Source organism: Ursus americanus, chromosome 12 (assembly GCF_024610735.1).
Source record: "Ursus americanus isolate L20-20 chromosome 12, mUrsAme1.1.p, whole genome shotgun sequence".
NCBI lineage: Eukaryota > Metazoa > Chordata > Mammalia > Carnivora > Ursidae > Ursus > Ursus americanus.
The window spans coordinates 18,009,335-18,022,439 of NC_142138.1; the positions used below are offsets into that span (position 1 = coordinate 18,009,335).

Sequence of the window (13,105 nt, forward strand, 5' to 3'; positions counted from 1 at the left end):
ACACTCTCCTATGGAAATGGTGGTGGTTTGGAGGCACTGGCTGGAATTTAAATTCTTCTTTAATTTGTTTCTGATTCTCATTACCATGAAATTTTATTTGCAGCTTAAATGCAAAAAAATCTTGAATTGTTTACTTAAAGAGGTAGGTTCTTCTATAAGTGCAAAGTCTATAGCAAAAAGAGTAACCAGGAAAAAGGAATATACATTAAAGTTACGAATGTTAAGAAGTGGTCACCAAATTCCTTTTTTTGTTCTTTACCTCTGATCTCCACTCTAATTCTCTACAACCCCTACTCACCATCTGCCCACATAAATAATGAGCATACACTTAATTTAGTATATGAGCTGGATACATATTTATTTTTTAAAAACATGTTCTTTGAATATGTATTTTTAATCTGCCCAAATAATATTGTTGTGGACCTTGCTCAGTTTTAAACTATTGTCACAGTATGCTGTAATTTTAAGACATTTCCATGTGGCGTATGTACAGCTAGGTAAGTGCCCGTAATTGCAGCCTAGTGTTAGAGGATGCGTCCATTCTCCTATTCGTGCACACATCTGGGTTGATTCCAAATTCCTGCCACCACAAACAGGCTACAACAGACAAAAATCTTTGCACATGACCCCTTGTGGAGAGCACTACAATTTTTTTAGAGTAAATGCCCTGAAGTATTTATTTATATATTAGTTATTTGGGTGATTCTGTGAATCACCTATTAGTTTACTATACTCATTTAACTACTAGGATCTATCTTTTCTTGTTGATTTGCAGAAATGATTTGTATATCCTACATATCAATTCCTGTTGCTAATATCCTTTTATTCAGTCTATTAAGTGTTAAGTTGGTCCACACCTATGGTATCTTTTTTAAAACACAATTTCTTAATTTTAAGGTATTCAAATTCACTAATTTTTTTTCTTTATGATTTACAATTTAGGGATCTTGTTTGAAAAGACTTAACCAATCTAAGGTCACGAAGATATTCTCTTCGATTAGCTTTATATAAAAGCTTATCTTGGGGCACCTGGGTGGCTCAGTTGGTTAAGCGTCTGCCTTCGGCTCGGGTCATGATCCCAGGGTCCTGGGATCGAGCCCCACGTGGGTCTCCCTGCTCAGTGGAGGGAGCTCCTCCCTCAGCAGAGCCTGCTTCTCCCCCTCCCTCTGCCACTCTCTCCCTCTCTCTCTCTCAAATAAATAAAATCTTAAAAAAAAAAAAAGTTTATCTTCTCCTAAGCATATACCCAAAAGAACTGTACAGGGTCTTAATTAGATACTTATACACAAATATTCATAGCAAAGTGATTCATAATACCCCAAACATGGAAACAATCCGAGTGTCCATCAGTGGATGAAGAACTAAACAAAATGTGGTATATACATACAATGGAATATTCTTCAGCCATAAAAGGGAATGAAGTTCTAATACATGCCACAATATCAATAAACCTTGAACACATTATTTAAAATGAAATAAACCATACATAAAAGGACAAATATATGATTCCACTTATATGAAATACCTAGAATAGGCAAATTCATAGAGACAGAAAGTAGATCGGAGGTTACCAGGGACTGGGAGGTGTGAGAAATGGGGAGCTATTGCTTAATGGGTACACAGTTTCTGTTTGGGGTGATGAAAAAGTTTTGGAAATAGATCATGGTGACAGTTGTACAACATTTTGAATGTCAATGCCACTGAACTGTATACTTAAAAAAGGTTAAAATAAAAAATTTTATATTATATATATATATTTTTTACCATACCAGAAGAGAGCTTACTTTATGTGAACTTTATTAATACTGTAGTTTTGTTCGTAATTTATAAATTTTTGATTTTGTTAGTGGAATATGTATTTTTGCTTGAATATATTTAGGTGACATTTAATAAATTAATTAAAGAAAAAAATGTGGTTACTAGTAAGTACTTTAATACCTAACCTTTAACAATAGCTATCTACCTATGCTCCCACATTAATGTCTTTGCATTGTCATTGAAGTCATATCAGCTTAGGTAACTCAAATTATCTTACAACTTTCAAATGTTATGAATGAATTAAGGAGAAAAAGGAAAACTAAGAACACTTTATACGACTCTATCAATGCACCTTTTATGTGATCTAACCCACTTAAGAGTTTCTCCATATGAAGAATGCAAATACTAACACTGGCAAGATTAAATCATCTCCTAAAGACCTATTAACATGGTGAAAAAAGTAAAATGACTCAACTACCTGCAATTAGAGGACAATGATGCCACCTGTGTCCATCCCAGTTCTTTTCCCCAAAAATATATTCTTTTAAAAGTCAAATTACATTTTTGTGCTCATAGCTGACTTCTGTGTGTGGTTAATTTTAACATGAGGCCATTAAAACCATCTGATTAGTCACATTTAAATTAAACACCAAGATTCCTACAAAGTGCCAGAAGTTATGCATGCAGACCCCCTGACTCCATTTGATGTAAAGACTGGTTAGTATTAATCCTAAATAACCAATATAAACATCATTCCTCAAGAAATGAATAAGATTCATACATTATATCTCCTGAAGAAAACACAGCTTTGGGATTAGTCTCAAAACCAGTTTAAGATACTCTTTGTTTTTGGGGTACCTGGGTGGCTCAGTCATTAAGCATCTGCCTTCAGCTCAGGGTTTAATCCCGGCATTTTGGGATCGAGCCCCACATCAGGCTCTTCCACTGGAAGCCTGCTTCTTCCTCTCCCACTCCCCTTGCTTGTGTTCCCTCTCTCACTGGCTGTCTCTCTCTGTGTCAAATAAATAAATAGAATCTTTAAAAGAACAAAACAGGGCGCCTGAGTAGCGCAGTCGTTAAAGCGTCTGCCTTCGGCTCAGGGCATGATCCCGGCGTACCAGGATCGAGTCCCACATCGGGCTCCTCTGCTATGAGCCTGCTTCTTCCTCTCCCACTCCCCCTGCTTGTGTTCCCTCTCTTGCTGGCTGTCTCTCTGTCACATAAATAAATAAAATCTTTAAAAATAAATAAAGAACAAAACAAAGATACTCTTCGTTTTTGAACATTTCCTTTAATTCACTAAATAAATATCTGTCCACAGGAAAAGTGAACTAAGTGAAATCTACCTAATTAAGGTCACATGACAGAGCAGAGGCTACACAAATTATCAGTCTCCTCAGTTTTCCAGTTTATTTCCCCAACAAATCACATCAGGATTAAATAAATAATACAGAGGGCTATTTGAAAGACTTGATATCTATAAAATGTCTACTGGTTTTTATATACTGCTGTCCTACATCTACTGAACTATCAAGGACTTTGATCAACTTTTGTAGTACTGGTAACAGATATTGGGTGATTACAGGTTTATTCCTTCCTTTGATCAACGGTATGTGTATGTTACAGGGCAAGGGAGTAGGCTATGTCTTGGACAAAACAAACTGGCTTACACACAAGTGAACCTACAACTTGAGCCCTGCTCATGCTCTAGACTGAAAAGCCTAGGCTTTTAAAATTTTTACTAAATTCAAACAATTTAAAAAATTCAAACAATTTAAACAAGATAAAATCAAGATAACTCACTTTTATTTTACATCTGCAGTTCCCAAGGAAACATTTTATTTCTGATAATAAATGGAATCTTGCTACAGAACACTTTTGGGATAGATTTAACTTCCTCTAGAGCAGGATCTCAACTTATTATACCTGACTGGTGCTCACTAAACCCATTTTCATCGATGGCATGAAACCTACTTTCTATAGCTTATCATATCAACTTTTATTTTATTCATTACTTCTCAAGTGATAACTATGAAATTTAGAACTTCAAGGTCCTAAAGAAAAAGCAAGCACTTTTAAAAACTACCTTTTTTTAGCTTCTCAACTTGCCTCTAATTGGTACAAAGCTACACTTTTCACAAGGTATATTGCATTCAGTTCAAATCAGCCAAAATTTTCGATAGTATATGCTATGCTTAGTGTACTCCAGTGCTATAGTAAAAAACTTTTTTCTAAAGAAATTTATGTGTGAAAAGTCAAACCTGGTGTCTAAAAGTTAAAAAATAACACAGAAGCACTATATAATTCAGTGCTAAAATGAATTATCTATATTAAATATCAAACTAATGAGATATTTTATAAATTTTAAAATTCATTAATGTCTTGAAATTATGCTGTTTCTGTGAATTTCTAGTTATTAGTCCCTTAAGGAGATCTACTCTGTAATGTTAATAGGAATAAAAATGAAAGCAATTTCTTCCATGATGCAGAGAATTTTTTTAAATTGTCACAAAGTACACTGACATACTTCCTTCCAACAACTTTCTACACTCCAACTCATATTTCCATTTTCCCTCTACCCATCTTCATCTTTCTGATTTGTGGCTATCTTATCTCCACTTAACCGAGGAAACTTTCTTTTCTTTTTGTTTGGCAGACTCCACATCAGTGGGTTTCGTATAGTTAAAAACATCCAGATTGCGTGAGTGAGGAAAGAAGCTGAAATGAAATCAAAATAGTCTCATATTTTTTCTAATAAAAAATTAAATGTCTAATCAATCCATCATAACATATATATAAAATACATAAGCACAAAGAATGAATGTTTGTTTTAAAATCTTCAGAACTGCCTTACAGTAATTATACACAACAGTTACCTATAATTGAAAGACTATATGCTACACATATATCACTGATTTAGATTTTTGTTGAATGCACAAAAGGGCTGAATTAATTCTATGTATTATTTTATACTACTAATTCACACTGCCATTTCCATATTTTTTAAGAAAAGAAGAAACTTCAAAAGTTTATTAATAAATAGATACTCATTAAAGTATTTTCAGTAAATATAGTGACACGTAAAGATTACTTTAGTAATATGTGCATTATGCTTTATATACTTTGGTTCAAAGATGAAATAACTAGACCTATTTTTTTTAAAGAAGATTTTCCTGGATTTTTGTTATAAACACTGTGAAGCAAAGTATGTTTTTATAGGTCTTGAGTTCATGCACAATATGTTTCTGGGATCATAGCCCAAAAGAAAAACATTGCTATTCACTGGGGAACAATATTTAATGGCAAAAAGAAAAAAAAAAAAACAGAATGGAGAGAATGAGAAAGAAGAATAAACAAAAAGATGATGGACAAATGTAAAAGGTCTATGAGAAATTGGAAAAAATATATTTGGGACAAAAACATTAATATCATTTATGATATTTATATTAAAAACATTTTATTTGCTGAAAAAATAATTCTTAAAAACTAAAGTAGTCAACGTCACATGTTAAGTATATTAAATGACGTGTAGAATAAGCCTATCCCTCATTTGGCTACATTTGAAAACTTATTGTTTCCCCATTCTGAAAGCGGTCTAAAGCTAACGTGGCCATACCTGTTAAAATGTCTTACTTAGGGAAATTTACTGCAGAAATTCAAACACTCTAATTCTGCCTCAGTATTCTTTTTTTTTTTTTTTAAGATTTTATTTATTTATTTGACAGAGATGGAGACAGCCAGCGAGAGAGGGAACACAAGCAGGGGGAGTGGGAGAGGAAGAAGCAGGCTCACAATGGAGGAGCCCGATGTGGGGCTCGATCCCATAACGCTGGGATCACGCCCTGAGCCGAAGGCAGACGCCCAACCGCTGTGCCACCCAGGCGCCCCCTGCCTCAGTATTCTTAATGCAATAGGTTCAGCTAGAGATCTTTAAGAAAAGAACAATTTGTTCTCAAAAGTTCAGGCATTTGTGTACCAGAAAGCAGCTGGTGAATCAAATAAGCTCTATAATTTGATATAAGTAAAGCTTTATATAAAGCAATGACATCACCAAAGAAAGAACCTAGTGTGAAAATATTAAGTAAATGGGTTTCAAAGACATTGAATTCTGGATATCTTAAAGAATCCCAATAATACATGAAATTCCTTGGATCCTCGTTTAAAGTGAGAAATCCATTTCCAAGCATATGTGCACCAGTACCTTAGCCTCTTCATGCCTGCTTGCCTGTCCCCCAGTCGGAGAAGGCAGGATATTTGGTTAGGCATATGTTTATGAATAAAGACAGGAAAATTCCAACTTTAAAACCAAATATTTTCCTTGTTTAATTCTGGTATCTTATTGGTCCATATGCTGCCTCCTCCTCACAGTATGGTACCCTCCTCACAGTATGCTACCAAAATCTCCTGGATTTTGACTTTCTTTTAAAACATAAGGATTAACATCAAGCAGACAGAATTGAGGAGTGGAAATATTGTATGGGAAAGAAGACCAAAACTGATGATCTACATGCATACTGACACTCCTGCTGAAGACACTGGGTGCTCCATAAATGCTCACTGAAATGCTGTTCTGTGACATTTGTTGTGATAAACTCATCTCCTTCTCTAATTTAAGAATCCTCACAAGTTAACCACAATCGGTTCAGTGTAATTTAATGTAAAACATCTGGTGGCACTTTTAAATGCTAAAGGATAGCATTTCACACTCTGTCTGCCTCCACACCACTGCAGTGGGAAAAGATGAGGTTAACACAGAGAAGCAGAGAGGGGAATCAGAAGAGTTCCTGAACACATCGTTTGGTTGTATGAATTTGGTCTTGCCCGAGGCCAGCCCCACTCCCAGATTTTCTACAGAACGCCCAGACCGTCCTTTTTTCTTTATGGCTTAACCTAGCTGGATTTCAGTTTCTAACATTTACAACCAAGAGAACATTAATATACAGTACCTGTCCATTAAAAAAAAAAAAAGGAAACACTGTTTCTGCCTCCATATGTTCATATGTGAATATCAGATCCCCATCAATATCCTTTTATAGTAATTGACAAATGTGGCTGTGACTATCAGGAAAAGAAATAATAAATCTGAGAAATAATCTTAATCCTTATTAGAGATCCATAATACAGATTATAAAGATTCTCAGAAGTTATTCAGTAAAAAAAATCTCATTTGAATTCACATTTACAAATCATATTTGAGCACGGAATCCTTTTTTTTTTAATGAAAAGATAGCAGTCTTTTAGAACTACTAACTGGTAGAACACAGGTTGGGAAATGTTACTTGGAAACATGGCTATAATCCGTTACACGTAGCATCTGAAGAAAAACTGAAAAAGTATTCCTAACTACTTTCTAATATATTTATTATTTTTTTACTTTCATTTTAATTTTTTTTTGAAACAAGAAAGGAATTTATTTCAGTGAGGTCAACACTGGGAAGACAGTGGACTAACGTCTCAAAGACTGTCTCCAAAGTGCTGAAAACACTTCTAAGTTTTTATCAGGAAAATGTGGGACAAAGGTCGGTGGGTACATGCAGCAGGGGCAGCAAAGTCAGGTTGATCACTCTCTTAGGGGTCAGTCACGTGAGGTCTTGCTGGTTTGGGGCAGTCCTTATTGCCTGAGGGGGTAGTTTCAGTTCCCATCAGGGGATAATCTGCCCGCGGGGTCTTTTGCCTCAGTTAAGAGATATAAGTGTGCTTTCTAATATACTTAAAATATACCAGGAAAGATCACAGAACTCAAATTTGAATGGAAAAGTAAATCATCTTTTAGACTGAAACTAACTTACCTGCATTGAAATAAGAATGAAATCAATTAGGCTCCCAATTCCACAAAACCCTACAGTGCAAAACTTTAACAAACCTGGAAAAAAAAGATAGAGTCACTTAAAATCCGGGAAGTCTTATGAATATTAACTTTTCTATTTCCCAATAAACCATTATGTATACTATACCACAAACTCTTTATATCAAGAATATAAAATCAATGCTTTAAAAACTCAAATCTTCACCTGAAAATATGAGAAAGGTTTAAAAGACCCTCTATATAGAAAAGGCACACAAAAATTAATTCACTTAAGTATTATGAACTGAAATAAAAACTCACTGTAATCTCACAAAACTTCTTAAAAGTCCTAAAGAAATAAATCTTTAAATTGCATTATGACAGAGCTACAGAACATCTCTTAGTCCTTATTTATTTAGACTTAATACATTATGTGAGTGAAATTTTAATACACATTTACATTAGAAAGTTCAAACAAATAAAGACTGTCAAGTCACAGAAAAAATTACCAAGATAAAACTTTGATCTTAAACTGAAAAATTTTATTAGCAACCCAATTATCTTTATCCTGTACTTAATTATCTTAAATTTATCCTATACTTTTTTCCTAAGCATCTCATGTTCATCAATTCTATACTCAAAATCAACAATTCGATGCACTATATACATCTCCACCTTCAGTCACTAAGGAACTTGGAACTAAGGTACTGAACAGATCATTACAGAGCATAGAATCTAGGACATACACAACGCTATAACACAAAACCATGATGATGGAATAAAGAGACAGGCTGGGGGTGGGGGTGGGATGAGTAATCTCTCCTCTATATTTAAACTTAAATTGCTTTCCAGACATATAAAAATGGTAGGAAACAAGACTCTTCGTGAAAGGGTAGTTCTAAGTATCAACTACAAACAGATGCCAGCTAAAATCACAAGAGTGGATGAGATCACCTCCTGCATACGATTTGGAAATACACAAATAAGACTGAAATTGTAAGTACATTAGATGATTATTTTTCCCTTTTTAGTATTAGACATATCGCAGAATAATGCTGTAAGTAGTAAGAGAACACATGTTGGAAATCACTTTAAAACTACTAAAATATAGAGATTATATAAAATTCTGCTTTCGATTTTCTTCAAAACACTTGTTACGTTACCTAATATTTTATATTTGTTCTATCTGTCTCATGAAGTCCCATTAGGGAAGGTCTTTCATCTGGTTTATTTACTCCTGTGTCCTCAGTGCTTACAACATCATCTACCACATAGCAGATGCTCGATATCTGTAAAATGAATGGATAAGCTGTCTCAGCTTTTCTGTTTCCTAAAGACCTCTAACTTTTTAGTCATTATCTTATATAAAAATTCCTTTAATTATTTTCTTCATTAGTTGCATGTTATTATAGTTGCCCAGGGAACTTGATCCACTCGATTTGGTATATTCTATCAATTCACTCATTCATTCTATTTGTGAAATGTATCCCTCTTCACACAGCATTTTAGTGTAAATTTGGAAATATCACAGAGGTCCCCTTTCTTCAATTTGCTTTTAAAAAGATTAATTTTAAGAATGGTTCTGGGGTGTGTGGGTGGCTCAGTCAGTTAAGTTCAGGTCATGATCTCAGGGTCATGAGATCGAGCCCCCGCCCAGCTCAGCACTGGGCATTAAGCCTGTTTAAGATTCTCTCTCTCTCCCTCTGCTCCCTCCCCAATGCTCTTCTCCCTCTCTATTAAAAAAAGTTTCAAAAAAAGTTTGTCTTTAATTACTTGCTACTCTATTAAGAAAAAATAACCATGTCAGAGCCTTTGCTCTTGTCATGACCTCTTCCAACAATATTCTGTACATCTTCTCATTTCTCTAGAGTTCTTCAGAGAAGTCTAACCTGCCTATCTAAAGCAGCACGCTGCTTCCCCCAAAGCCCCTTGCCCTATCACATCTCCCCTATTTATTGCCTTTTTGGTGCCAATTAAAAATCTGTAACACCCTCGTTTGTTGGTTTGTTCATTCATCCTCTGTCTTCTTCTGCTACGTAAATTCCTCAAGACAGGGTCCTTATCTTACTCAAGTCAATTCTTTGAACAGTATCTGACAGACAGTAAGATTTGATAAATATTTCTCGTATGACTATCAAAAAACTAGTACAATGTAAATGTTCAACAGGAGGAATTATCTCAGAAAACCCATATGCCTAATAAGAGGAGAGAATACTATGCAGCTATTTAAAACAATGACATAAAAGTATATTTATTGGCAAAGTAATGTGGTAACACTCAAAAAGAGAATGATAATAAGTCATTAAAATCTTGATATTCTGCGGATGAACTCCTTCTTAAGGGTGCTTCAGAAAAATGAACATGAGAGGTTCCTGTTCAGATGAAACATTAGATAAGGGCATGATACGTGTGTTTGGAACTTGGTGAGTGTCACCTACTCCTGAAGTCACACGTTTAAAGAAACCACAGAACAGATCCAAGATGATACTTAAGCATTTGAGGAATTTGCAAACTGACCTACAGTGACAGACAGCAGATGAGTGTTTGCTTGGGAAAGAGCAGTATAAGGAGGGCCAAGAGGCAGGGATTACAAAGGGCAGGAGGAAGTTTTGGGGAGTGACATATATCGTCATTATCTTGATTATGGGGACTGTTTCATAGGTGTCCACATATGTCTAACTTATCACACGGTACATTTAAAATATGTGCATCTTAATGTATGTCATTTGTACCTCAATAAAGCACTTTAAAAATTAAGGAACTAAGTTGACTATTAAAAAAATTTGAAAGTTCAGTACAGTGATTTACATCCTGTTTCACTCCAAACCTATATTAACTGTGGTCCATCTATTTCTGCAAATGTAACACAAAGGATGAGTTTACTAATGTAAGTTGCTTATACTGCTATCTTAAACTTGTTTTAGCTTTCCAAATATAAAAATATTTTATGAAAATAAGATAGGAATGGGGTGCCTGGGTGGCTCAGTCATTAAGCGTCTGCCTTCGGCTCAGGGCATGATCCCGGCGTTCTGGGATCGAGCCCCGCATCAGGCTCCTCCGCTATGAGCCTGCTTCTTCCTCTCCCACTCCCCCTGCTTGTGTTCCCTCTCTCGCTGGCTGTCTCTCTCTCTGTCAAATAAATAAATAAAATCTTAAAAAAAAAAAAAAAAGAAAGAAAGAAGATAGGAAGGACACTAAGACTTAAAGGAGATAATGAGAAAAAGTAAAAACTTAGAATAGTACATGACACATGGCAAAATCTGAAATGTTAGCCCAGCCATTATGTCTCCTACCACTGTTTCTACTATTCCTACAATTATTGTTCACTGAGAAATGTAGACAGCATAAATTCACATTCTTTATAGTAGGATCATTTAACCGAGTCTCATATCTTGCAAATTCCTTCTGCCTGGGTTACTCCTAACTACCCGAAGATCCCTTCCAATGTGCTGTGCTCTCGGATTCTCCTCAGCCATCTCTAGGTTTATATGAGCTATGCTACTGTCTGCCTGGACTCCTCCTCTGCCCCTCCATTCCCAGTCACCTAGCTAACCCCTAAGAGTTGTTTAAAACTCCTAGGAAGTCTTCTCTAATGTCCCCAGGATGAGTTTAATAATATTCCTAGATGCTCCCCAGCCCTGCCCTTAACGTTCAGCATCACACATATCCCATCGTGTGATTTACTATATATTTTTATTGATCTGTCTTCCCCTTCCCTTCCGTGAACAACTGGAAGTCAGTGCTGTGTCATTCCAATGCCTAGTCAGTGTGACTACTGAAGGAAAAACTATATCAAGTGTAAATTACCTTATTTGCAAACAATGATCAACTTGACCCACACAAAGTTGCATATATTGACTTTATTTTTCCAAATAAAAAAGTGTCTCTTTGTACAGACATGATTTACTAACTTCTTATTGTGAAAAGGAGTATCAGTTTCAGATTTTAAAAACTGTTTTAAAATTCCAAATAAAAGTGCTTCTAATAAAGAAGGATCCATTTTTATCCTGAACCATTAGAGATACATTCTTTCAAAAAGATTATGCTGCCAGATGACATTAATAAAGCTCATGTTTTGAGTGTACTTTATACTTTAGTAACCTAAACTTTACATTTTAAAACATGAATTCAATCAAAGGATTTATTTGGGTATAAAATAAAAAGAACAGAGATTAATTTGGGATATTTAAAAAAATTCTGGTATTTTTTCTTTTATTACAGGTTGAGTCTTGCAAATTCTGCTGTCTGCATAACTGTTTTGGAGAATGCAGATTATTGCATATTAAAGTTGCTATTTGCCAAGCCACAGGTGTTCTATAATGACTTGGTAATTAGCTATCACTATTCTTTTTGTCTGTACTTATAAAAGGAGAGTTTTCAAATCTTAGAACAGTTTAACCTATAAATCCCTTTATTTGTCCCATGATCTATGGATATGATATACCAGTCCAAACTGGTAACTTTAAACTAAAAAAAAAAAGAAGAAGAAGAAGAATATAACCAAAGATTTTTAAGATTTGGGCTTAAAAATATTTTGTTATTCTCATAAGAAATTATTTACATTTTAAAAGGAATACCACTATGGAAAGAGTATCTCTCTCTCCTGTTAACTGCTCCAAAAGAGCTATTATCTTCAGGAATCCATAATCTTTTAATGCTACAGATGGGCAAAGCAAAATATGCTAGCTACCGCATACCTAAAAAAATCACAGATGTTAACACAGTTAAGAATACAAAGATAGAATATTATTAGAAAAATAAGGTTTCATTGTAAAAAAAAAAAAAACCTTTCTAGTTAATGTAGCACTTGCATACTGAGGGATAAATCAATTAAAGGAAATAAAGCTATATATAAAGTTATAGTCATGGGCTAAAAAGGAATTTGAAATATCTGAAAAGAAAATTTTGGGGGTGCCTGGGTGGCTCAGTTGGTAAGTATCTGACTCTTGATTTCAGCTCAGGTCTTCATCTCAGGGTCATGAATTCAAGCCCTTAATTAAAAATTTAAAAATTTTTTTTAATTAAAAAAAAAAACTTTCTTAAAGGAATTTTTAGATCTTATCAAATTTTATTCAGCCTCACCCCCACCAACACATTTCCCTTATTTAATCCTGAAGTAAAATTTATATAATGAAATATCATATTCAGGGGCGCCTGGGTGGCGCAGTCGTTAAGCGTCTGCCTTTGGCTCAGGGCGTGATCCTGGCGTTCGGGGATCGAGCCCCACATCAGGCTGCTCCGGTAGGAGCCTGCTTCTTCCTCTCCTACTCCCCCTGCTTGTGTTCCCTCTCTCGCTGGCTGTCTCTCTCTGTCAAATAAATAAATAAAATCTTGAAAAAAGAAAAGAAAAGAAATATCATATTCAACCATAAACAACTTAGAAAAAGCAAGTTTCAAATTGCATGATTTATATTATTTATTCTGTTCTTATAAAATTCCAAAGATCATAAATAGTTTTAAGGAAGTATTTTAACAAGCTACCACTGCTTTTCATAACCATGAAGATTAAATAAGATTGTAAGAAAAATAGGGGCGCCTGGGTGGCTCAGTCGGTTAAGCATC

At 34.9% G+C, this 13,105-nt stretch overlaps 1 protein-coding gene across 5 annotated transcripts in view; it reads right to left on the bottom strand.

Annotated features, from left to right (window-relative positions):
- Positions 1–13,105, bottom strand: part of TM2D1 (TM2 domain containing 1) — a 46,152-nt gene that overhangs the window by 9,808 nt on the left and 23,239 nt on the right. For 4 of the 5 annotated variants that reach the window (XR_015726253.1, XM_087865948.1, XM_087865947.1 and 1 more), the window contains exon 5: positions 7,548–7,621. Coding sequence is in view for 3 of the 5 variants with exons in the window: in XM_087865948.1 (XP_087722074.1) it covers positions 7,548–7,621 (74 nt within the window). In the remaining 2 variants the exon portion in view is untranslated. Of the gene's footprint in view, positions 1–2,616; positions 2,769–7,547; positions 7,622–13,105 lie in introns of all 5 variants that reach the window. The other variant, XR_015726254.1, reaches the window with a different exon arrangement.